The sequence below is a fragment of the Bufo gargarizans genome, chromosome 5, assembly GCF_014858855.1.
Source record: "Bufo gargarizans isolate SCDJY-AF-19 chromosome 5, ASM1485885v1, whole genome shotgun sequence".
Lineage (NCBI taxonomy): Eukaryota > Metazoa > Chordata > Amphibia > Anura > Bufonidae > Bufo > Bufo gargarizans.
The window spans coordinates 280,148,184-280,173,017 of NC_058084.1; the positions used below are offsets into that span (position 1 = coordinate 280,148,184).

At 45.1% G+C, this 24,834-nt stretch overlaps 1 protein-coding gene across 4 annotated transcripts in view; it reads left to right on the top strand.

Annotated features, from left to right (window-relative positions):
• Window positions 1-24,834, top strand: part of LOC122938067 — a 100,649-nt gene that overhangs the window by 44,289 nt on the left and 31,526 nt on the right. For all 4 annotated transcript variants that reach the window (XM_044293348.1, XM_044293347.1, XM_044293350.1 and 1 more), the window contains 4 exons: window positions 2,505-2,630; window positions 16,890-16,929; window positions 18,373-18,406; window positions 18,550-18,571. In XM_044293348.1, coding sequence (XP_044149283.1) covers window positions 2,505-2,630; window positions 16,890-16,929; window positions 18,373-18,406; window positions 18,550-18,571 — 222 coding nt within the window. The remainder of the gene's footprint in view (window positions 1-2,504; window positions 2,631-16,889; window positions 16,930-18,372; window positions 18,407-18,549; window positions 18,572-24,834) is intronic.

Here is a 24,834-nt window from a genome sequence, read left to right on the forward strand (position 1 = left end):
AGGCCTGGTGGTTTGTAATCTAACAGGTCTGCACCAAAAGAAAGCTGTGTTAAAGGTGTTGTCCCATTTTAAGAACTTATCCTCTACCCTGTTGATAAGGGGATGTGTCTGATCAGCGGGGTCTGACAGCTGGGACTCTCACGGAGATCATGATAATGGGGGCCTGTGTTTCCCCTTCTGTACTCGGCAGTCTCTGGCAGTCCCATAGACTTGAATGGAGAAGCGGACATAGCGCCTTTAACTCCATTGAAATAGTGGAATCAGGCTCTTATCCTGTGGATAGGGGAGAAGTTCTTGTAATGGGACAACCTCTAATTTATTTTATGAATGTGTTTTTAGCTGCTTACTGTTTTGTTTTGTTTTTTCTTAAAAGTTATGATCCATTGTGCATCTAATCTTTTCACACAAGCCTAATTCATGTAAGAAAATAAAAACCTAACCTTAAAAACCTAAAATATCCTACCGTTTTGTGTCCCCCAACTCTTTTGCAGTACTGTATGTCAGTTCCATTTATTCCTTTTTGCTTTTTGCTAACATATAGATAGATAGTCAAGGAGCAGACAGAAGTTGGAATAAATTTAAAAAGAGCACACCTGCAAATGAGAACTACAGTGCTGCCCATAATTATTCATACCCCTGGCAAATTTTGACTTAAAGTTACTTTTTTTCCCCACAACAATGCCTCTTGTACATCGTCTTATTATCTTTTGGGAGACACCGATGTCATTTCCCGTGAAAAAATTACTTGCTGGTTGAATAAAAGTTACTTTAAGTCAAAATTAGGTAATAATTATGGGCAGCACTGTATTTCTAGCTTATGAAGTAACATAGTTTGTTAGGCTAAAAAAAGACATTTGTCCATCCAGTTCATCCTGTTATCCTGCAAGTTGATCCAGAGGGAGGCACAAAACCCTGTGAGGTAGAAGCCAATTTTCCTAATTTTAGGGGAACAAATTCCTTCCCGACTCCAATCAGGCAATCAGAATAACTCCCTGGATCAAGGACCCCTCTCTAGTAGCTATAGCCTGTAATATTATTACACTCCAGAAATACCTCCAGGCCCCTCTTGAACTGTTTTAGTGAACTCACCATCAGTGATGGCCAGTTCGCATTGTTCGCCCGCGAACATATGTGGGCTGCCATCTTTTTTCACAAGTCCGACGAGGCGCAGGCAAGCCCTTACCTGTGCCTGTGCCGTGAGCCGGTCTGAAAACAAATGTAGTCACTGGGAGCAGGCAGTTTCAAGAACAGCCCGATGAAGGCCCCCGGTGGCTGTTCTCGGAACTGCCTGCTCCCGCTGACCGCATTTGTTTTCAGACCGGCTCACGCACAGGCACAAGTAAGGACTTGCCTGTGCCTCGCCGGACTTGTGAAAAAAGATGGCAGCCCGCATATGTTCGCGGGCGAACAATGTGAACTAGCCATCACTGCTCATCACCTCCTCCTCAGGCAGAGTTCCATAGTCTCACTGCTCTTACCATAAAGAATCCTCTTCTATGTTTGTATACAAACCTTCTTTCCTCCAGACGCAGAGGATGTCCCCTTGTCACAGTCCTGATTATAAATAGATCAAGGGAGAGATTGCTGTACTGATCCCCAATATAGTTATATAGTTACATAGTTAATACGGTTGAAAAAATACATAAGTCCATCAAGTTCAACCAAGGGATAGGTGGGGAGACGAATCCCAGAAATGAAGTGAGACTCAGATTTCTACACATTTTCATAACCGTTAATGTAATTTACTTTTAATAATTCATCTAAACTCTTTTTAAAGCTATCCATTGTCCCTGTTGTAACCATGTCCAGAGGAAGTCTCTTCCACAGATAATTATGCTTATAAATAATGGCATATTATTAGGATATGATCCAGGAGGTCAAACCCCCAGTACTCAGAAATCAGACCCCCACCAATCCTGAGAACGAAGGGGCCACAGCACTGATTTTGTTTTCCCTGGTCAAAGGCATGGGTTGTCTCACTTCAGTAAATGGCATTTATCATGTAGAGCAGGCATCCTCAAACTGCGGTCCTCCAGCTGTTGCAAAACTACATTTCCCAGCATGCCCGAACAGCCTACACATATCAGCCAACAGCAGGGCATTGTGGGAGTTGTAGTTTTACAACAGCTGGAGGGCCGCAGTTTGAGGATGCCTGATGTAGAGGAAGTTAATACAAGGCACTTACATATATATATTGTTATTATCCATATTGCTTCCTTTGCTGGCTGGATTCATTTTTCTATCACATTATACACTGCTCGTTTCCATGCTTACAGACCAACCTGCAATCCATCAGTGGTAAAACTAGCCTTATAGATTTTGTCTTGGGTTTCAGTTATTGTATTTATGTTTTGTGTGCAACAAGAATGTGTTTTTATTCACAAGGTAAGGATGTGATCAAAGTTAACATTCATATCCTTGTTGCTCCTGGTTCTGAATACTGTCTTGACTATAAATTGATAGCTATAACTTGCTTACATAAAGGTTTATGACTTTGATTGCAGGAAAAACATTACCTTTCAGTGCTTCAGAGTTTAAAAAGATCATGTCCATACAAGAGCCAATTTGCCAAGCTGCTTAAGGATTATGCAAAAGAGATAGAACGTGCAGAAGGAACTCAAAGTGTAAAAGTAAGCCTCTAAGTTTATAATTTTGCAGCAGTGAATAAAAAAAAAAAAAAAGTATCACATAATAACGTAAAGTCACTGTCCAAGTTCATATGGAAACTCATGTTACCCTTTGTGCCAGAACTGTGACTGACTGATGTTTAAAGAGGACCTGTCAGCACAAAATACAATATATTCTGAAGGCAGCATGTTGTAGAGCATGAGCAGATTGATATATATTTTTATGGGAAAACATTCAGTAAAACTTATAATTTATACATTTATATCTCAGCTTTTTCTTACTTAAGATCACCCCCCGTGGACAGCTTTCATTGCCCAAGGGAGTTGTTCTCAATAATTGGTAGCCTTCTCTGTATAAGGGTCCATTCACACATCCGTATGTGTTTTGCGGATCCGCAAAACACAGATACCGGCAATGTGCGTTCTGTATTTTGCGGACCGCACATCGTCGGCACTATAATGGAAAATGCCTAATCTTGTCCGCAATTGTGGACTAGAATAGGACATGTTCTATTTTTTTTCGGGAACGGAATTGCGGACCCGGAAGGGCGGATCTGCATTTCCGGATCCGGACAGCACATTGTGTGGCCCCATAGAAATGAATGGGTCCACAATTACGTTCTGCAAAATGCGTAACAGAATTGCGGATGTGTGAATGGACCCTAAGTGTGTATGTATAGATAGTTGTCACTCCAATAAAACCTCCCTTGTATACTGAGGGCTGTTTTTGTCGCTTCGCCTCCCATAAAAAGAAATTAATAAAAAAATTAACAAAAAAATCATGCGTGCTCCAAAATGGTATCATCATGGTATAAACTACAGATTACTCCACAAAAATTGAGCCCTCAGTCAGCTTCATAGCTATAACTATAAAAAAGTTCTGGGGGTCAGAATATGGCGATGGAAAAAAAATAATAAATCTTTTGTAAAAGTATTTTTTTAAATATTAAAATATGAAAAACTACCCCATTTGGAACTTTTTTTCTGGCTTCCCACAATAAATGGTGGCATTAGAAAGTACAACTTGTCCCGTAAAACAACAAGTTCTCATACTCAGGGCTGTATTTATAGCTGGTGACGCCCTATGCACCATGACTGAATACTCCATTTCAGGGCCCAGGGAGTGGGCAACAGAAGTAGGTGGGGTCAACTCGAGTAGGTGGGGCTAACATAAGTAGATGGGACCAACAATACCATAGAAGGCCAGGATATTGTGCTGTACTGTGGTATTTGGTTCTGCTGCAGAACCAAATCCCACAATGCAGCACAATATACTGTCCCATCAGAAATTAAAATACTGCCCCAGCAGAACTTCTTGTTCAATGGTGGTATTTGGTTCTGCTGGGGCAGTATATTATGGTACACTGTGGTATTTGGTTCTGCTGGTGCAGTATTTTGCAGTACACTGTGGTATTTGGTTCTGCTGTTGCAGTATTTTGCGGTACACTGTGGTATTTGGTTCTGCTGGGGCAGTATATTGTGGTACACTGTAGTATTTGGTTCTGCTGGGGCAGTATATTGTGGTACACTGTGGTATTTGGTTCTGCTGCAGAAACAAATGCCACAGTGCAGGACAAATATACCTCCCCGGAAGCTGTCTCTGTGGTGGCCAGCGCCAGCTTCCATGTTGTGGCCTCCTCCTCCTCCATTTGTTTTTAATTAAAGGATAACTGTTATATTTATTTTATTTTTTTGCTAAAGTGTAGGGCAAGTGATAGGTAACAATTTTGCAATAGACTTTATTTAAAGAGTGCTGCTAAGGGCCATTTCAGCCCCAGTTTTCTAACAAAAATAAAAGTTTGGGCTAAATAAAGTCTATTGCAAAATTGTTACCTATCACTTGCCCTACACTTTAGCAAAAAAAAAATATGACAGTTATCCTTTAAAGGGATTCTGTCACCAGGTTTCACCCCTTTAAGATAAAAATATGCTTATGTTCAGGGTGCCTTCACGATTCCTAATGTGGTCTTATAAATGTAATCTGTAGGCTCATTTTGCTAAAAAAAAACGCTATTACTAACCTGTCAATCAAAAAAATAAGGTGCCCAAGGGGATGTAAATGGATCCAAGCTGCCGGCCGCACCCGCCGCCGTTCGTGCCCAGCGACGCCTTTCCCGACCTCAGCGCCGCCTCATAATCTTCTGTGACGCCTCCCGCTCTCCCTCCCCCCTCCTCCTGCTGTAACATCGCTGTGATGCCTCCCCCTCCTCCTGCTGTAACATCGCTGTGACGCCTCCTCCTGCTGTAACATCGCTGTGACGCCTCCCCCCTCCTCCTGCTGTAACATGTAGTGTCGCCTCCCGCTCTCCCTCCCCCTCCTCCTGCTGTAACATCGCTGTGACGCCTCCCCCTTCTCCAGCTGTAACATCGCTGTGATGCCCCCCCCCCTCCTCCTGCTGTAACATCGCTGTGACGCCTCCTCCTGCTGTAACATCGCTGTGACGCCTCCTCCTGCTGTAACATCGCTGTGATGCCTCCCCCTCCTCCTGCTGTAACATCGCTGTGACGCCTCCCGCTCTCCCTCCCTCCCCCCTCCTCCTGCTGTAACATTGCTGTGACGCCTCCCCCCTCCTCCTGCTGTATCATCGCTGTGACGCCTCCCGCTCTCCCTCCCTCCCCCCTCCTCCTGCTGTAACATTGCTGTGACGCCTCCCCCCTCCTCCTGCTGTAACATCGCTGTGATGCCTCCCCCTCCTCCTGCTGTAACATCGCTGTGACGCCTCCTCCTGCTGTAACATCGCTGTGACGCCTCCCCCATCCTCCTGCTGTAACATCGCTGTGACGCCTCCCGCTCTCCCTCCCTCCCCCCTCCTCCTGCTGTAACATTGCGATGTTACAGCAGGAGGAGGGGGGAGGTAGGGAGAGCGGGAGGCGTCACAGCGATGTTACAGCAGGAGGAGGGAGGGAGAGCGGGAGGCGTCACAGCGATGTTACAGCAGGAGGCGCTGAGGTCGGGAAAGGCGGCGCTGGGCATGAACGGCGGCGGGTTAGTAATAGCGTTTGTTTTTTTTTTTAGCAAAATGAGCCTACAATAAGACCACATTAGGAATCATGAAGGCACCCTGAACATAAGCATATTTTTATCTTAAAGGGGTGAAACCTGGTGACAGAATCCCTTTAAGACAGGCATCCTCAAACTGCGGCCCTCCAGCTGTTGTAAAACTACAACTCTCACAATGCCATGCTGTAGGCTGATACCTGTAGGCTATTCAGGAATGCTGGGAGTTGAAGTTTTGCAACAGCTGGAGGGCTGCAGTTTGAGGATGCCTGCTTTAAGAAATGGAGGAGGTGAGATACAAGCCACAGCACAGAGTTAAGCCGTGTTCCACGGCCGTGAGTGGTACATGGTACCCCGGCCTGTATTCCTGCTGACAGCAGGAGCGCACTGCGTCATTGGTTGCTATGACGCCGCTTGCTTCATGCCGCCGCTGCACTACAGTAATACACTCGTATAGATCATACGAGTGTATTACTGTAGTGCAGCGGCTGCATGAAGCGCACAGCGTCATAGCAACCAATGACGCTGTGCTCTCCTGCTCTCAGCAGGATGCCAGGCCGGGATACCATGGACCGCTCATGGCCATGGAACTCGGCCTTAGCCCTACAATAGAATACAGCACCACATACCTCTTACCATCTGTTGACGACTCTCTGATGTAGTCGTTCTCCTTCTTGATTCGGACCAAAACACGACGAAAGCTTCTTTCAATGACTTTTCCTCTGATGTAGATATTCTCTTTTTTTCATCTCTGTTTGTCCCAGACCACCATGACAAATTATTTAAGCCACATCTCTCTACAGACTGTCACAAAGACATGAAAGATTCCTCAACTTTCCATGATCCTCCACACCTTCTCAGCACAAACTTCCCATCCTGGTCTCCCAACAGTGTCATACTGCTGCCACCCCCAATACTGCACCCGCTGTGTTCCCCAATGCCCCAAAATACCATAGTGCCCCTCTAGTGGCAATAATTCTTCTACAGTTCCTCCAGCAATATTAATGTCCCCCTAGTAGTAATAATGTCCCCTAAAACACCCACAGTAATAATAATACCCCCTCCATTGTGCTCCCAGTATTAATGCCTGTTAATGTCCTCTAAAATACCCCTAGTAATAAAAATGCCCCATGGGGATGAAGTCAAATTTACTGTAAACACTTATATTTACTGGACATTGTTTATATTTATTTATTTAAAATCTTTATTTAATCGACCAGGCAGAGTTATACAGGAACAACGTTCAAGTTGGTGGAAGTAGTAACACGACATTGTACATCATTTGCACAGACAACGGTTCAGCCCTGCACAACATCTACCTAACACATCTTGTACGGCAGTAATAACCATAAAGGACTAACAAACAAACATAACCTGGATCACAGGAGGGTGTACACATCAGTACCGCTATGTCTAGCTGGATGATGGTAGAAGCGGGAGGTTGTTGAGATAGATAGAACTATGGCCGGCTTATCAGTGAGAAGGGGTCATCTGCTATTAATATCCACATACCTTAGCAACTGAAGAGGTCTAGGTCAAAGTGAGTGTCCTAATGAGACAAGGAGAATTAAGGTACAGGAGTCAGCCCGTTCGACACACACCACTTGAACCAAGGGGCCCATTGTTTAAGGTACTTATCGTGAGAGAGACTCCCAGCTAGATAGCTCTTCAAATCTGCAAATTTCTCTTACTCTTTCTATCCACTCCCCTCTAGTAGGTGCGACAGTCGAGAGCCAGTGACGTGGGATGAGGATTTTTGCCGCTGCTACTAGGTGTGAAACTAGCGAGAATTTGGAAAGAGGATAATCCTTAGTTGATAGGTTTAGAAGTACTATCTGGGGAGTTAAAGGAGTTCCTATGGAGCATATAGATTGTATGTCCTTTGACACCGCTCCCCAGAAATCAGTAATCTCTGAGCAAGTCCACCACACGTGGTAATTCGTGCCCAAATCCCCGTGGCATCTCCAGCAACATGGGGAGGAGGTGGGGTCCATTTTGTGTAAGATAGTGGGAGCTCGGTACCATTGGGTTACTAGTTTGTAAGAGTTCTCCTGAATTCGGACACATCTAGAATAGCTGTGGGAATGCCGGAGAATCGCCTCTATGTCAGAGGCCTCCACATTGTTTATATTTGAATGTGACTATAACCCCCCTTCCCCCATCCTTAAAGGGTTTGTACAGGGATTTGATACTGATGCCGTATCCTCCTGATAGGTCATCAATATCTGATTGGCAGATGTGGTGTGTTTCAGAACCGCTGAGCATATATTACTGACCTATCCTGAGTGATCAGCTGTTTTAAGAGAAGGTGACACTCCATGGGAGCGCTGCTTCCTGTTCTTTACACTGCATCTCATTTCAGAAGTCTCAGCTGTGCAGTGTAATGACAAGTACTTGCTAAAATTTGCTTGATGTTGGGCCCCGCCGATCAGATATTAATGACCTATGCTGAGGATAGGTCATGAATATCACATCCCTGCAAAACCCCTTTAAGAATGCACTCCGTGTTCTGCAGTATTCCCTGGGTACATTCCCAAGTTCTCTCCTTCTTTACCTCAAGAAGACAAGATCAGCTGAGGAGCTTACAGGTGGCACGCCAGGCGACTAGCACTGTCAGCCTGTTACTTTTGGTTGCTGCTGGCCGCTGCACTATTGGTTTCAACTGTTGCTGCCGCCCCCCCACACCCACCTGTGGAATGACCCAAGCTGTAAGGTGGGGATCTGAAGTGTATTAAAAAAAACTATAAAATCCCTCTTTGTGATGTTGTCTCCATCCCCTTTGCTGGGCTCCGTCCTAGGCATGTGTATGGATACAGCCCTGCTCATGCTGCTATGTGAAAGAAAAAAAAAAAAAATTACGGCTTAGGGAGGGCAGGGAGTAAAAATTAAAACGCAAAAACAAGAAATCATTCCATCGGCAAGGGGTTAAGGCCTCTTTTACAAAAATATTGTTGTTTCAGATATTACATCAGTTTGTTTATGAGAAACTGGATCTTTTCCAAAAACTGCAGACTGATCTTAATTTTCATATCTGATCAGACAAAAAAAAAAAAAATGATCCATTGTATCATTCAGGCAAATTCACATCTCCATCAAAATGTGCCAGCTGCCTGATCTCGCACAAATGTCAGCTGTCGATTGGACCAAAAACCGCTATACACAATGGTTTTTGTCCCGCCTAAAACCAGCATTTATGCTGGAAAGTGGACAGGACTAGAAAAAATTGATGGACTATTGGCATCAGATTTTTCTATAGAAGCCTATGTATCAACAAGGCTACATTCTCATATTCATTAAGGAGATCCAGCTGCCTTATCCGGCGCAAATGCCAGCTGTTGGATGGACAAAAAACGTTGCATGAAACTCAAAAGACAGCTTTCTGAGGCCTCTGCAAACTGTGCAGACTAGCCCTGGAAGAGCAGGAGACAGTTTGCAGCAAACCCCAGAGCATGGACTACATCAAAGATGGCACCAATAGATGTTGGAAACGTTATTATTCTCATCCAAGGACGTTCTGAACTATGGGATATGTGCATGGGCTCCTACCATGGCTGTATCTGCAAGGATACAGCATGGGAGGAGGTCACCAAACAGCTGGACCTCAGCAAGTGGGACAATGCAACTACTCAAATTGGGTAAGTGTTGGTGAGCTGACAAGTCTCCAACACATTTACTGGTATTGTTTTCAAATAAAACCGCGTCATTTTCTGTATGCCTGACACTGAGCATTTAAAATGTTAAAAGTTAAAAAAAAAAAAAGTAATTGTGCTTGTCATACTAATCATACATTCATGTGCATCTATTCTACATTTGTCATCCTGGAACATATATAAAGCACAAAAGTCATTCTGAGTATCATCACTCACTTGTACCCAGTGGAGTTCACAGTGTAAATTCCCCATAAGGGCTCATGCACATGACCGTATGCATTTTGCGGTAAACAAAACACAGATCCACAAAAAATATAGATGACGTCCGTTTGAATTCTGTATTTTGCGGAACAGAACAGCTTCACCCCTAGTATAACAGTCCAATCCTTGTCCATAATGCGGACAATAATAGGACATGTTCTCTTTCTCATCCGTCTCATTGGGGGACACAGGCATTGACCATGGGTATAGCTGTTGCCGCTAGGAGGTGGACACTAATCACACAAAGTGTAAGCTCCTCTCTCTTCAGCTATATGCCTTCCTGCAGGGACCAAGCTAATCAGTTTAGCTTGGTGTCTGTAGGAGGCAGACCTTCTTGCGTTGCAGGTCTGCTAATTTACTAATTTTGTCCCTCTTTTTTTCTAGCAGGAAGCTTCAGGCAGTCCGGGTAAAAACCTGCCTGCACTCCCACCAAGCAGACCAGGGGGTCACCCAAACCCCCTGCTCGTTCCCTTTCTCTAGAAGAAAAGGAGGACCAGAGGTCCCTGTAAAAACTTCTGTCTCCCGCCAGCAAGTGCATCACCACGGCAGCCCCAGCGAAAGTCCCCTCTGTTCTGATGTAGCGTCCCTCACCAAGGGGCCGCACACCGAAGGTGGTGATCTGGCTGGAGCCAGGGTGGGCAGAAGACTTTGAGGCAGTCCTCCAGCCGGTCTGACTCTGGGGATCATGGGGCGTGTGCCCATCCCAACCGTCCCACAAAACGGCCCAGAACATCCCCCCCCCACCAAGGATGTCTGTGTCTCCCATTTCCTCGGCCTCTCCTTCATCTACTAGAGAGTCACACTCCAACATGTTCTCAGGAGAGAGGGCCAGATGAGGATTGGTCTCACCCGGAGGGTCAGTCCCCCAAAATATCCTCCATGGTGGACAATTTAATTATGGCAGTTATTGAGACGTTGCAGGTTGAGCATCCAGCTCTGTCATCTGCCAGCGCGGGTGTTTCCTTTAGGAAGTCCTGTCATTCGCACAAGTCTTTCCCCAGCCACCAGGAGTTTGATTCCTTTCTCTCCAAGGACTGCAATTTACCTGATAAACATTTCATGTTGCCAAAACGCTTTAACATCCTTTTCCGGAGGATTAGACTAAGAAATAGTCGGCACCACCTATAGAGGACCCGCCAGTTTCCCACTTGGCTAAACATATTACCTTGCTAATGGCAGAAGGGGCTTCTTTTTCTGATACCAAAGATAAGAAGCTGGAAGCATTTGAAAAATCTGCCTTTGAAGCAGTGGGCACAGCGCTGCAGCCGGTGTTTGCCTCTACATGGGTGAGCAAGGCTATGGGAGAGTGGGCAAGTAATTTACGTCAGGGTCTCAACTCAGGAGTCCCCTCGGAGGAACTTGCAGATGTGGTCCTGCAGCTCTCGCATGCCAGTGCATATATTTGTGAAGCATCTTTGGACAGCCAGGTTTATGGCTCACTCGTCAGCCCTGTTGGTGGCTATTTGCCCTACACTATGGCACTCCTGCTGGGCGGCAGTTAATGCCTTAAAGCGGACCCTGACAGCCCTTCCCTTTACCGGACGCAGACTTTTTGGTGAGCGCCTGGATGAGATCATTTTGGACACTACAGGTGGTAAGAGCACCCATTTACCACAGAACAGGGGGCGGTCCCTTTCTGAGTTTTTCCAGCCCCAGGGGAGCTTCCAATAAGTCGGCCTCAGGCCAGAAGCGCAAGCCTTCCTTCAAGCCGCAGCCTTACTAGCATTCCCGTCAACAGGGCTCCAAGTCCTTTAACCCTAAGAGCTCCGCAGCATGATGGGCAGCTCCTGGTGCCCTCCGGGTAGGCAGTTGGCTTCATGTGTTTTGGCATGTTTGGCTGGCTCACGTCTCAGATGCGTGGGTGATGGAGGTCATTGCAGAGGGCTACAAGCTGGATTTCAAATCCTCCCCTCCTTCCTGTTTTTTTCGGTCTTCTCCTCCGGCCTCCCCCGCAGCTGCAGATTCTTTTTTTTCTGGCAATTCACATGCTGCTGCAGCAAGGTGTGATTGTTCTGTTTCCTGCGCAAGACCATTTTAGGGGTTTTACTCCAATCTCTTTGTGGTTCCCAAAATAGAGGGGATGTTCCGTCCCATTCTAGACCTCCAGGCGCTCAACCGTTTCCTTCCGCAGATTCTGGATGGAGTCACTGAGGTCGGTCATTGCATTTATGTAAATTGGGGGAGTACCTGTCCTCGATAGACATCAAGGACGCTTATATTCACGTGCCCATATGCATCAGTCATCAGAGGTTTCTCTGGTTCGCAGTGGGTCCATTTCACTACCAGTTTGTGGCCCTCCCCTTCGGCCTGGCCACGGCTTCCAGGGTCTTTACGAAGGTTCTGGTGGCAGTCAAGGCCCTGCTCCATTCCAGGGGGATCGTGGCGACATCCTGGTGAAAGGTCTGTCATTCAAAGGGACGGCAGACAGACTGAGCATAGTCCTGGAGGGCTTCGGATGGATTGTAAACAGACAGAAGTCTTGTCTTTATCCATCGCAGCGATTGACTTCTCTGGGCATGGTACTGGACACTTGTCAGGCCAAGGTGTTCTTGCCTCTGGAATAACTATCCGCTCTCCATCTTCAGATTAGCTCATTGTTGCTGCCAGCTCCGGTACCTATTCGTCGCTGCTTGCGGGCTCTGGGGCACATAGTTTCTGCCTTTGAAGTAGTTCCCTATGCTCGGTTCCATACCAGAGCACTTCAGCGAGCTCCCCAGACTCCTTGGATCAGCCAATGCATCTCCTTGCCCCAGTGCGCCAGGCGCTCGGATGGTGGATGGCCTCTCCTATGTTGACATCAGGGCGTTTGTTTCTTTCTCTCCGTTGGAGGGTGTTAACAACGGACGCAAGCCTCAGGGGTTGGGGGGGGGAGTGTTGAAAAATCTCTCTGTCTAGAGGGTATGGTCACGCGAGGAGCGCTCCCTTCCAATCAATGTTCTGGAGTTGAGGCCGATTCGGCTATCTCTGCAACACTGGGCCGACTATCTCGGGAGTTGTCCGGTGCGTGTCCAGTCCGACAACTCCACGGCGGTGGCATACATCAATCACCAGGGCAGCACCCAGAGCCCGACAGTCATGGATGAGGGCGCTGATTTTCAGCTGGGCGGAGAAACAGGTTCCGGTGCTATTGCAGTACGCAGCCCTGCAGGGTTTGAGTGATGGTGAGGTCACAGGGGTAGTTACTAACCGAGGGTGTTTATGGTACTCACAATCTTTTATATACCCTGGGCAGACGTACAGCAGTGATGGAGAGGCTGGCACAGGGGTCCTCTGGGGCACTCTCTGTATATAGGGACCAGGCTGGATGGTAGGTTGAATGTGCCGGAGGCAAGATCCCTTTAAGTTTGTGACGCCAGTGCCGGTTACGGTGGCACACAGATTTTATTGTAGGAATAATTAAGGAACAACAAGTTGCAGTAAACCAGAACTTCCTTTACTGAAACAGTTCAACTATTTACAATCTTTGGTCAGTTCCACATGTAAACAGGTTGAAACAGGCAGGCTTGATATAAAAACGGCAGGCAATGTCTTTGCAAGATACTCAGAGGGAATAACACTTACAGATGAGGCTGCACTTTTCCTCAGAATCCTGTCTTTCTCCAAGGCCCGTATGCCCTATAGCTGGCTTTATCCTTGGGTAGGGAAAACTTCCTCTGGTATATACACTCACCTAATGAATTATTAGGAACACCATACTAATACGGTGTTGGACCCCCTTTTGCCTTCAGAACTGCCTTAATTCTACGTGGCATTGATTCAACAAGGTGCTGATAGCATTCTTTAGAAATGTTGGCCCATATTGATAGGATAGCATCTTGCAGTTGATGGAGATTTGAGGGATGCACATCCAGGGCACGAAGCTCCCGTTCCACCACATCCCAAAGATGCTCTATTGGGTTGAGATCTGGTGACTGTGGGGGCCATTTTAGTACAGTGAACTCATTGTCATGTTCAAGAAACCAATTTGAAATGATTCGAGCTTTGTGACATGGTGCATTATCCTGCTGGAAGTAGCCATCAGAGGATGGGTACATGGTGGTCATGAAGGGATGGACATGGTCAGAAACAATGCTCAGGTAGCCTGTGGCATTTAAACTATGGCAATTGGAACTAAGGGGCCTAAAGTGTGCCCAGAAAACATCCCCCACACCATTACACCACCAGCCTGCACAGTGGTAACAAGGCATGATGGATACATGTTCTCATTCTGTTTACACCAAATTCGGACTCTACCATTTGAATGTCTCAACAGTCCAATTTTGGTGAGCTGGTGCAAATTGAAGCGTCTTTTTCCTATTTGTAGTGGAGATGAGTGGTACCTGGTGGGGTCTTCTGCTGTTATAGCCCATCTGCCTCAAGGTTGTGCGTGTTGTGGCTTCACAAATGCTTTGCTGCATAGCTCTGTTGTAACAAATGGTTATTTCAGTCAACGTTGCTCTTTTGTCAGCTTTAAATCAGTCGGCCCATTCTCCTCTGACCTCTAGCATCAACAAGGCATTTTCGCCCACAGGACTGCCGCATACTGGATGTTTTTTCCCTTTTCACACCATTCTTTGTAAACCCTAGAAATGGTTGTGCGTGAAAATCCCAGTAACTGAGCAGATTGTCAAATACTCAGACCGGCCTGTCTGGCACCAACAACCATGCCACGCTCAAAATTGCTTAAATCACCTTTCTTTCCCATTCTGACATTCAGTTTGGCGTTCAGGAGATTGTCTTGACCTGGACCACAACCCTACATGCATTCAAGCAACTGCCATGTGATTGGTTGACTAGATAATCGCATTAATGAGAAATAGAACAGGTGTGCCTAATAATTCTTTAGGTGAGTGTATATCCTTGCTGTAGAAAATCCTTCTGCCCTTCAGCTCTCTGTTTGGGTGGGAATAAACTTGGCTCTGCACTGCACCTTTAAGGGAACTTGGTTTTCTCAGGAGGCAAATCCTTCTCCTGGTGGCAAGCTAGGAACCTGGGCTGTCTAGCTGCATGTCAGAAGCTCGACTTCAGCTGCTGCCTAGCTAAAGTCCACACTGACTTCAGACTCTACACTTTTTTCCCTGAACAGGACCTGACTATTATGCTAGGCGTTCCCTAGCTCCCTCTACTGTCTAGGAGGAGGAACTACACCCTGACAGGCCTGATACACAGATAACAGGAAAAATACACATAAAAACATTATATAAAATACAGTGACCCTGTCCCACAGAATAAGGGGAACAACGTTCCCCAATTGACCCTTGTGTAGTGCCCACATTTACCTAGTGGGACACTACACTATCGGCAGTTCATATTCCAGGCGTAGACAACTGGATCGCAGACTTTCTCAGCCGGGAGCGTCTCGATCCAGGTGACTGGGCTCTTCACCTGCAGGTCTTTCGGGACATCTGCAAGAGGTGGGGTCAGCTGGATGTGGATCTCATGGCTTCACGGTTCAACAACAAGGTCAAGGACTCCGTCGCACAATCCAGGGACCCCAGGGCCACACTGGTGATCCCGTGGAGTTGGTTCACATTTCCTTACGTGTTCCTGTCTCTTCCACTCATTTTGCGGCTTCTCAGAAAGATCAGGTCCGAGGAACTGCCTGTCATTCTCGTGGCCCCAGATTGGCCACGGAGGGTGTGGCACGCATCCCTAGTCGCACTTCTCGCCAACAGACCTTGGCGTCCTCCTCTTCGGGAGGACTTGCTGTCGCAGGGGGACAATCTTCCACCCGAATTTAGTGTCGCTACATTTAACAGCATGGCTGGTGAAGCCGCCGTACTGAAGGCTGGGAGGTTTTCGGATGCAGTGGTCCAGACTATGATTCGTGCAAGGAAGCTGTCGTCTTCCAGAATCTACCTCCGGACTTGGAAGTCCTACTTTAGTTGGTGCGAGCGGAGACAGCTGTTCGTTTTTCTTTGCTGCGACTTTTGGATTACCTGCAGTCAGGAATCGACTTGGGGCTGGCTCTCGGCTCTCAGGGGTTGGTGCATGCTGCGCCCCCTTCCATCCGCCATTGGATAATTGGGATCTTAATCTAGTGCTCAATGCTCTCCAATCTTCTCTGTTTGATCCATTGCAGCAGGTGTCGCTGTGCTTCCTGTCTTATAAAGTGGCTTTTTTGGTTGCAATTACTTCTATCCGTAGAGTGTCGGAACTCGCAGCTCTGTCATGACGGTCGCCCTTGCTGATCATCCATCAGGATAACATGGTCCTTCGCCCTATGCAGTCCTTCTTGTCAAAAGGTAGTGTCGACATTCCATCTAAATGAGGATATTATTTCCCCTTCAATTTTTCCGGACCCGTCTCATCCTTGAACAGTCGCTTCATTCTCTGGATCTGGTGCATGCAGTGTGTATCTATCTGTCCCAGACGGCATCTTTGAGGTGGACGGGTTCCCTGTTCGTGATTCCAGAGGGGCCGAGACGAGGGCTAGCAGCGTCAAAGACTTTCATTTCCAGATGGATTCATTTGGCTATTGTGGAAGTCCACTGCGTTAAGGACCGGGTCCCGCCTTTCCGGGTGACTGCTCATTTGGCTTGGGCAGTGCATCGTGGGGCTTCGGCCCTTCAGATGTGCAAGGCGGCAACCTGGTGGTCTTTGCGTACTTTTGCACAACTTTGCATCTTCTGGCGCTTCTTTGGGGCATAGAGTTTTGCAAACAGCGGTTCTCTGATTGGCAGGGGGGTTGTAGTTAAGCCCACCCTCAGGACTCTTCTGGAGCATCCCATGGTCAATGCCTGTGTCCCCCAATGAGACGGATGAGAAAACTAGTTTTTTGTACTCACCGTAAAATCTGTTTCTCTTCTGTTCATTGCGGGACACAGCTCCCACCCAGTTTTTTGTTTATGGGCCTGTGTGGTTCTGGGTTTGTACATAATGTAATTTTCTTGTGTGTGTGTGTGTGTGTGTCTTCTTCTACTGCTTTTGCACTAAACTGATTAGCTTGGTCCCTGCAGGAAGGGATATAGCCGAAGAGAGAGGAGCTTACACTTTGTGTGCTTGGTGTCAGTCTCCTAGCGGAAACAGCTATACCCATGGTCAATGCCGGTGTTCCCCAATGAACGGAAGAGAAACAGATTTTACGGAGAGTACAAAAATCTAGTTTTTTTTGGGCGGAAAGGACATATGGAAACAGAATGCACATGGATTAGCTTACATATTTTTTTTATTTAATTAAATTAATGGTTCTGCATACTGTTGTGTGCATGAGCCCTAAGTATGTCTTTGGAGTGTGGGAGGAAAGCCAGGCAAACACGGGGGAGAACATACAAACTCCATGCAGATGTTGTACTTTGGTCAGGTTCAAAGTCTGTGGTGTGGATGCATAATAATAAGAATAGTGATAACATCGTTTTTTTTAAATGTTTTTAGATTGAGTATGTTTCAGCAGCAGATATGAAGAAAGAACAAGGTTAGTTAATCCCTTCCCACTGTATGCATTTTAGGTCTTTGTGACCAAGCAATTTTTTGATTGTCGCATGCGCTGGCCCGGAGAAGCTGTGCGCAGGTGCGCGATCTCAGCCGGACCTAGGGATGACACAAGGGAATAGGAGGCCGGGCAAAGGAAGAGGCTGGGGAGGAGTAACGCTGAAAGAAGTCAGAGCAGCCTGGGCTCCTACACACTGAACGCCACCCTTGGGCACTTGCGAGTGCTCATTTGCATATGAATTAAACATAATTTTCCTACTTCTGCAAGTCTAAAGAAAATAACAAAGCTACCATTACATTCATGTATAGGTGTGCTACAGGACAATGTAAGTGCTGTATATGTTCATATTTTGGGGACAGACTCCCTTTAAAGGGCTTCTGTCACCCCTTTAAACCGTTTTTTTTTTTTTTTTCTTTACTAATAATCCCTACACTGCGATCTCATCATACATAAGCTAATTAATGATTTTGGTTCAGTAGAATTTCTTAAAAATCGATTTTTATAATATGTAAATTACCTTGCTACCAGCAAGTAGGGCGGCTACTTGCTGGTAGCAGCCGAATCCTCCGATGGTAATGACGCCCCCTTTGCTTGTTGATTGACAGGGCCAGGGAACGGGATAGTTCTCTGCTGGCCCTGCCTGTTTTGATTCAATATCTTGCGCCTGCGCCGCGGCCGTACCTCTCTTCAATCTGCGCAGGCGCACTGAGAGGCGGCCACTCACTCGGCCGCTCCATCCTCAATGCGCCTGCGCCGATGACGTCACATCTACACCTGGCGCAGGCGCATTGAGGAGCGAGCGGCCGAGTGAGTGGCCGCCTCTCAGTGCGCCTGCGCAGATTGAAGAGAGGTACGGCAGCGGCGCAGGCGCAAGATATTGAATCAAAACAGGCAGGGCCAGCAGAGAACTATCCCGTTCCCTGGCCCTGTCAATCAACAAGCAAAGGGGGCGTCATTACCATCGGAGGATTCGGCTGCTACCAGCAAGTAGCCGCCCTACTTGCTGGTAGCAAGGTAATTTACATATTATAAAAATCGATTTTTAAGAAATTCTACTGAACCAAAATCATTAATTAGCTTATGTATGATGAGATCGCAGTGTAGGGATTATTAGTAAAGAAAAGAAAAAAAACTGTTTAATGGGGTGACAGAAGCCCTTTAAACAGCTGGGATCAGTGGCCTTCCTGTCATAAGACAGCTGAGCTCCTGCTCTTCCCTGCACGTGAGACCCATGAAGCACTTAGACTAGGCCACGCACTTAGTCTAAGATCCTTTAGTGACCTCCTTAAAAAGGTCAGATATTTTATATTATACTTTTCAGTTGCATATCCAAATATTAATAAATTATTTGTTGTTTTACTATCTTGCTGAATGTACATGATCTTTTTCTATTCTTTTTTATTTTTTTTATATGACTTTTTGTAGAAAATTGGATGGCTGAACAAGGAGACAGATCTGAGTAAGTATGGTTAATCAATTTTTCTGTGTAATATGATATGTTGCTCAGATAATTATTTAGCTGATTAATATGATGGAATTTATTTTATTTTTTTCATGATTAGCATTCCATTTAATAGTGGGTCTTCTTTCGTTTCGTACTAGGTTTTCTGCTGACCAGAAAAAAGTAAGTTAATTTTAGTAACATGAATTTTAAGATCTTAAGGTTGTCTTTCATTATGTGGGCCACAAAACAAGTACTGAATTGTCTGGTTATTGCAAGAAAGAGGTCAAATGCACTGGTAGTATGGTTTGGGTCTGACGTTGTACCCAAATACAAGTACTTTACCCAGTGACCTATGGCTCCCTTTTTTGTTTTAAATAAAAACTTTATGCTCTTCTCATTCTCGTTTATCAACCTCTTGCATTACTCCTCAAAAAATAGCATGACAATCCGAGCACAATTGGCTCTTAAAGGGGTTCTGCACTTTCATTTAACTGATGATCTATCCTCTGGATAGATCATCAGCTTCTGATCGGCCGGGGTCCGACACCTGGGACCACCGCCGATCAGCTTTTTGAGAAGGCAGCGGCGCTCCAGCAGCGCCGCAGCCTTCTCACTGTTTACCGCCGGGCTGCTGGCCCACTGACTGAAAACAGCTGGCTTCCTATTTCAAATTTTCGTACGAGGGGAAAGAGGGCTACTTTAACTTCTCATCTCGGGATTTCTTGTAGCTAACAAAATAGGGGTCTTGCTTGAAAGCTGAAAATGTCTGCTTTAGAACAAGACTGGAATCACTGCTTTATCTCCACTACATTTGGATATATAGGGGTTAGAAATTAATTTGGAGGTAAAAGCAGCAGTTACATCTCCAGATGTAGTGGAGATAATTATGTGATTCTTAGATTGTCAACATTCAAACAAGACCAGGTCCATATCTGCAACCCAGCCCAACATACGAATAGCTAAATCACCCTCCCCTTCAGCCTGGAGAAACAGAGGGGGAGCTCACAGCCTTGAAGAGAATATAAAAAATATATAAATTTGGCATCATCTTAATTCTATTCTGTGAGTCATTATGATTGTTATTTATTAGGGATCGACCGATGTTGATTTTTTTGGAGCCGATACCGATAACCTGTGAACTTTCAGGCCGATAGCCAAAAACGTATATCTATATTCCCTATTTTCTTCATTGAATGTGCCAAGGTGTTCCCTCTTGCTCTTTGCTGTAGCTATTGAACTCTTGGCTGTGGTTATTAGAGCATAATTCCAGTCATGGACATTTAACCCTATAGATGCCGTGGATCAAATGTGACCACGACATCTAAGTGGTGAAAATGGGAGAGCTGCATGCTCCCACTCCGGCTGGAATCTGAGAAGCTGTTATATTGCAGTGATAGGCCAGAGCCTGCTTGAGTCTCTGATGCCAATTACTGGTATAGCGATTACTTGTCCAAAAATGCTCTACTATTAAAATCAAAAAATATTTAAAATGGAAAAATAAGCCCTGATGTGACTGAAAAGCCCAGCTACTTGAACGGAAAAATAAAGTTATGGCTCTGGCAAGTGAGAGCAAAAAATGAAAATGCAACAGTGGAAAAACGCCATGTCAGGAAGGGGTTCAATTAACACTGTTAAGGCTGTTCTGTTTTTTTTGCTGACCGTATGTGGAACCATTAATTTCAGTGAGTCCGCAGAAAAACAGAAGTTACTCCGTGTTCTTTCCGTATGTGCATATTTCTGTTCCTCAAAAAAAATAGAACATGTCCTATTATAATCCACATTACGGATAAGGATAGTACTGTTCTATTATGGGCCAGCTGTTCCGGTTCACAAAATACGGAATGCAAACAGACGTTATCCGTATTTTTTGTGGACCGCAAAATACATACGGTTGTGTGCATGAGCCCTAAGGAAGGGGCTCCTTCTCTGACCCCGTCAGCTCCCCACACTGTGATGACAGGAAGCCAATGGCTGCTATGGCAATCCTTAGGCCTTGCAAAGGCCTTAGATGCCACCAACTATAGAGGCCTATGAGGCCCATCCCGCAGACTGGGTCTCTTAGGCAAACTATTAGTGTAATAATGATAGTTCAGTGCAGTTCAATACAACATCTATTGTACTGAACTGAAATATCAAACCCTGAACAGTTGAACTCCCATAGTGGGACAAAAAAAAACCTGTAAAAAGTGTTTTTTTAACAATAAAAAAAAATGTTTCAAGTAAAAAAAACTAGAAAAGTCATGTATAATACAAAAATAAATATCACATGATCTACCTCGTTAGGTGAACTCCGTAAAAAATAAAAAGGGTACCAAAACAGACAAGTTTTGTTACTTACAAACTGCGTAATAGAAAGCAATCAAAAAGTCTTACGTAGCCCAAAATTGAGCCAGTTAAAACACCTTATCCTGCAAAAAATTAGACCCACCCCCCAGGGGCAGATTGGCCATAGACCCTACAGGGAAATTTCCCAGTGGGCCGATGCACAGGGAGCGGCCCAAGCCCCCCTCTCTGCCGCTGGCCAGGTATATAATGAGCTCTCAGTGGTAATTAACGCTTTGAGAATCAAGTACTCATGTACCCAGCCAGTGACCGCACATGTCCTCCTGAATTCAACTATGGCCCGCATCTTACCTCCTAAGCATTTATGGGTGGTTTGGTCCTTTAAAAAAGTGTTTTTTGGAAATCTTCTTAAAAATCTCTTCTGAAATTCTAAACCATCCTAAAAAATACACTAGCATTTACGAAATGTTGGCAACATAAAGTAAACATATGGTGAATGTTAATTGATTACTATTTTATTAAGTATCAATGTGTGTCTTAAAAGCATAGAAATTTAAATAATAGCAAATTTTCAAAATTTTCGTTAAATTTGGGATTTTTTTTATAAATAAAGGTAAAACATATAAATTCAAATGTACCACTAACATGAAGTATGTCAAGAGAAAACAATCTCAGAATGTCTTGAAGAAGTAAAAGCATTCCAAAGTTATTACCACATAAAGTGACACATGTCAGATTTGCAAAATTTTACCATGTCAGGAAGGTGAAAAATGTCCTGAAGGGGTTAACTGTGGAAAAAAGAGGAATATGCAATCCTATGGTATATGGGTCTATGTCCATATATACTTGTATAGAGAAAACCGCGCACTCTCTATATGAAGTATGCAAAGGGAATTTTTTATTGTAATACACTCCAAAATTGTGCAAAAAATTTAAATAGAGAAATTGGAAGTAGATTTCCAATTGATTGCATGGAACTGCAGGCAAGTATTGTCTAGTGACAGGCATCTATATTACAGCTCTGAATTCTTGGTTTTGCCATAAATTGGATCGTTAATCTTGTCCAATAAGGCTGCCATAACTGAGACGTTTCGGTCGTTATTGATCTTCATCAATCTATCACGGAAGTATGGTGTTTGGAGATATATGGATGGACACAGAGAGGTGGTACCTCTCATGCTCTGTAAACCACTGGAGCAGGTAGAGAAGGCAACACCTTTTATTCTGGAGGCTTCCTGTCCCTGTGCTCTGTTGGTTTCTGGAAAATTAAATTACCAATGAATGTACAGTATGTGGCATTATCTGGCGATGTGCAATGAAAATGAAAGGATCAAGCAAGTTGAAATACATGTCTGAGCAATAACAGATGTTGGGGACAGCCGGATTGCCCTCATACCCATTAGATTGCTGCTGGATATGACTACACAATCTAATGCGCAAAGCCAATTTTATGGTGCAACCAAACATGACAAAATTGTTCCAAAGGGAAACTCGCTGTTACATGCAGAGTTTGCTTTGGATTCACTGCACCTTCATCCTCTGTACATTTAGGGCATTAAATCTGTTGCATTTCTGTAGTCGAAACATCCGAAGTCGATTGGCATTAAACTGCGTTCTAATACTGTACGGAGCAGGAGCTTCGTACAGTATTAGAATGTATTGGCTCCGATGAGCCGATGTTATTGCTTTGCGAAGACTCACAAGACTTCGGGTGGTAATAACTTCATAAATTAATTTGTGCTGAAAACCATTTCCCAAACTCGGATTGGATTACAAGTGGTACATTGGAACCAAACCCAAGTCCGGGAAATGGTTGTTTTGTAGCCAAATCTGCAACTTTTCCTCACTCATACCACTTTTATGAGGTAGTAGGGGAAAAATGGTCTTAAAGTACAGGGAAGCTGGCACAGTTTAAATCCTGTCTCATGGCCGGCTGCACCACATGCCAAAGTTATGTAGAGGCCTGAGGCTCTACATAACTTTGGTGCATCCAGTGCAGTGGGAATAAGACCAGCGTCTAAGGCTACTTTCAGGCTCTCACAAGCGGTCCAAAACGGATCAGTTTTGCCATAATGTGGTCTGAATGGAAAATAATCCTCTTGGAATGCATCAGTTTGCCTCCGATTAGTCTCCATTCCGCTCTTGAGGTGGACACCAAAACGCTGTCCGCTTGACGAAACTGAGCCAAATGGATGCGTTTTCTCTGACACAATCTGGCACAATAGAAAACGAATCCATCTCCCATTGACTTTCAGTGGAGTTCATGACAGATCCGTCTTGGCTATGTTACAGATAATACAAACCGATCAGTTCATGACTGATGCATGCGGTTGTATTATTGTAACAGATCCTCTTTTTCAGATCCATGATGGATCCGCCCAAAACGCGACTGTGAAAGTAGCCTAAATCGCCAGTCTTAATAAATGACCCCCATAGTTTGTATGTATGATCCGACATATCCTATAATGACAGCGATTTCTACTCCCGCGATATCTGTCTCTCTTAGCAGAGACTCATGCATAAAGCTAGATACAGAAGCTGTCATTAGGCAGTAGCTTCCCACCAGCATGCAGGAGCTTGTAACTGTTGTGTACATGAGGATTAGAGATATGAAAGTTTTTGCAGTGACTACTGGAGGTAGAAGTAGGCTAGCTGCTTGTGGCTGGCAGTAGTTATTGAGGAACTGTAGTTGCCTCTACTGACTTTAAGTTTTACAAACTTTCATACTGTATATAAACAATGAAGACAATGAAAAAGAATACCTGGAAAACTTCATGCGATTGTGCTGAGATTGACTAAGGGTGAACTGCTTTTGGTGCTTGGGCAATGATCACAAAACCAAGGTGGTGCACCCTTTATTGTAGGTTCTGCAGCAGGGTATATGTTGAGGCAGGGTCACATTAATACTGGGTGGCATCTCCCCTTGCTGCGATACAGGCTGACTCTCTGGCATGGAAACGGTCATACTGATGTTGGATATCCTCCTGTAGTGTCATGCCAAGCTTTCACCTTTAAATTACCAGATCTCTCCCCTATCTAGAATGTCCGGATGGGACAACAGATCTCCCATGCACAGCCGCCAACCACCTTGACTGAACTTCAGGTCTAAGTTGAAAGAGCTTGGAATGACATATCCAGCATCTGTATGATTGCTGTCATGCAATCATAGTAGCAGCCTGTATCACAGCGAGAGGAGATGCAACCCAGTATTAATATGACCCTGCCTCAATCTATACCCTTCTGATGAACCCCAAATTAAGAGTGCACCTTCGTTGTATTATTATTGACCAAGCGCCAATAGCAATTTACACTTTGTCAATATCAGCTCAAAAGAATTACTTTTTTCAGGTGTTCTTTCTTCATTTTCTGTTAAGTGTATTTTGCCAAAAACAAAAACCAATCCTGGAAGAGAAACAAAAAAAAGCCCTATGTGTGACTGGACTGCTTTAACCATAGGGCAAATGTTGCAACTGCACTGGGCCCGCCAGTGGCAGGTCACGTGACTCAGATCTTCCAACCATCCCGGATCCAGAAGAACAGTCCCGGGTTTTGGCTGCAGTCCTTCGATCCTGGGAGAGCTGCGACATGTCTCGATTTGAACTGTCCTGAGGATGCAGAAACAGTATACAGTGGTAAAGCAGGGAGCCATCTACTCCCTGCTCCACCATTCATTAGTCCATGCTCCCCCCCCCCCAATCAGGCAGGCATCATGTAGTGACGTCATCACACCTGCTGTGAAGGAGAGAGCACAAGCCAGTGTGATGATGTGCTGCATTAATTGGTGGAATGGAGCTAGGTGAGTATCATTTATTTTATTAAAACTGAAGGGGATTCATACCAGTAGTAATACGTCAGAGCAACTGGACTTCTATTTTCTCTTGAAGACATTTCTCTAGTTATCAGACTGGCTTTCTGTGTTTGATTGACTCATACAAGAACTCTCCGGCATTAAAGTAGTTGTCTCAATTCAGCAGATAGCATTTATCATGTCCACAAAGTTATTGCAAGGCACTTACTAATGTATTATGAGTGTCCATATTGCCTCCTTTGCTGGCTTGATTCATTTCTCAGGTGCATTGTACACTGCTTGTCTCCACGGGTTATGACCACCCTGCAATCCAGCACTGGTGGCTATGCTTGCACACAATAAGGCCTCATTC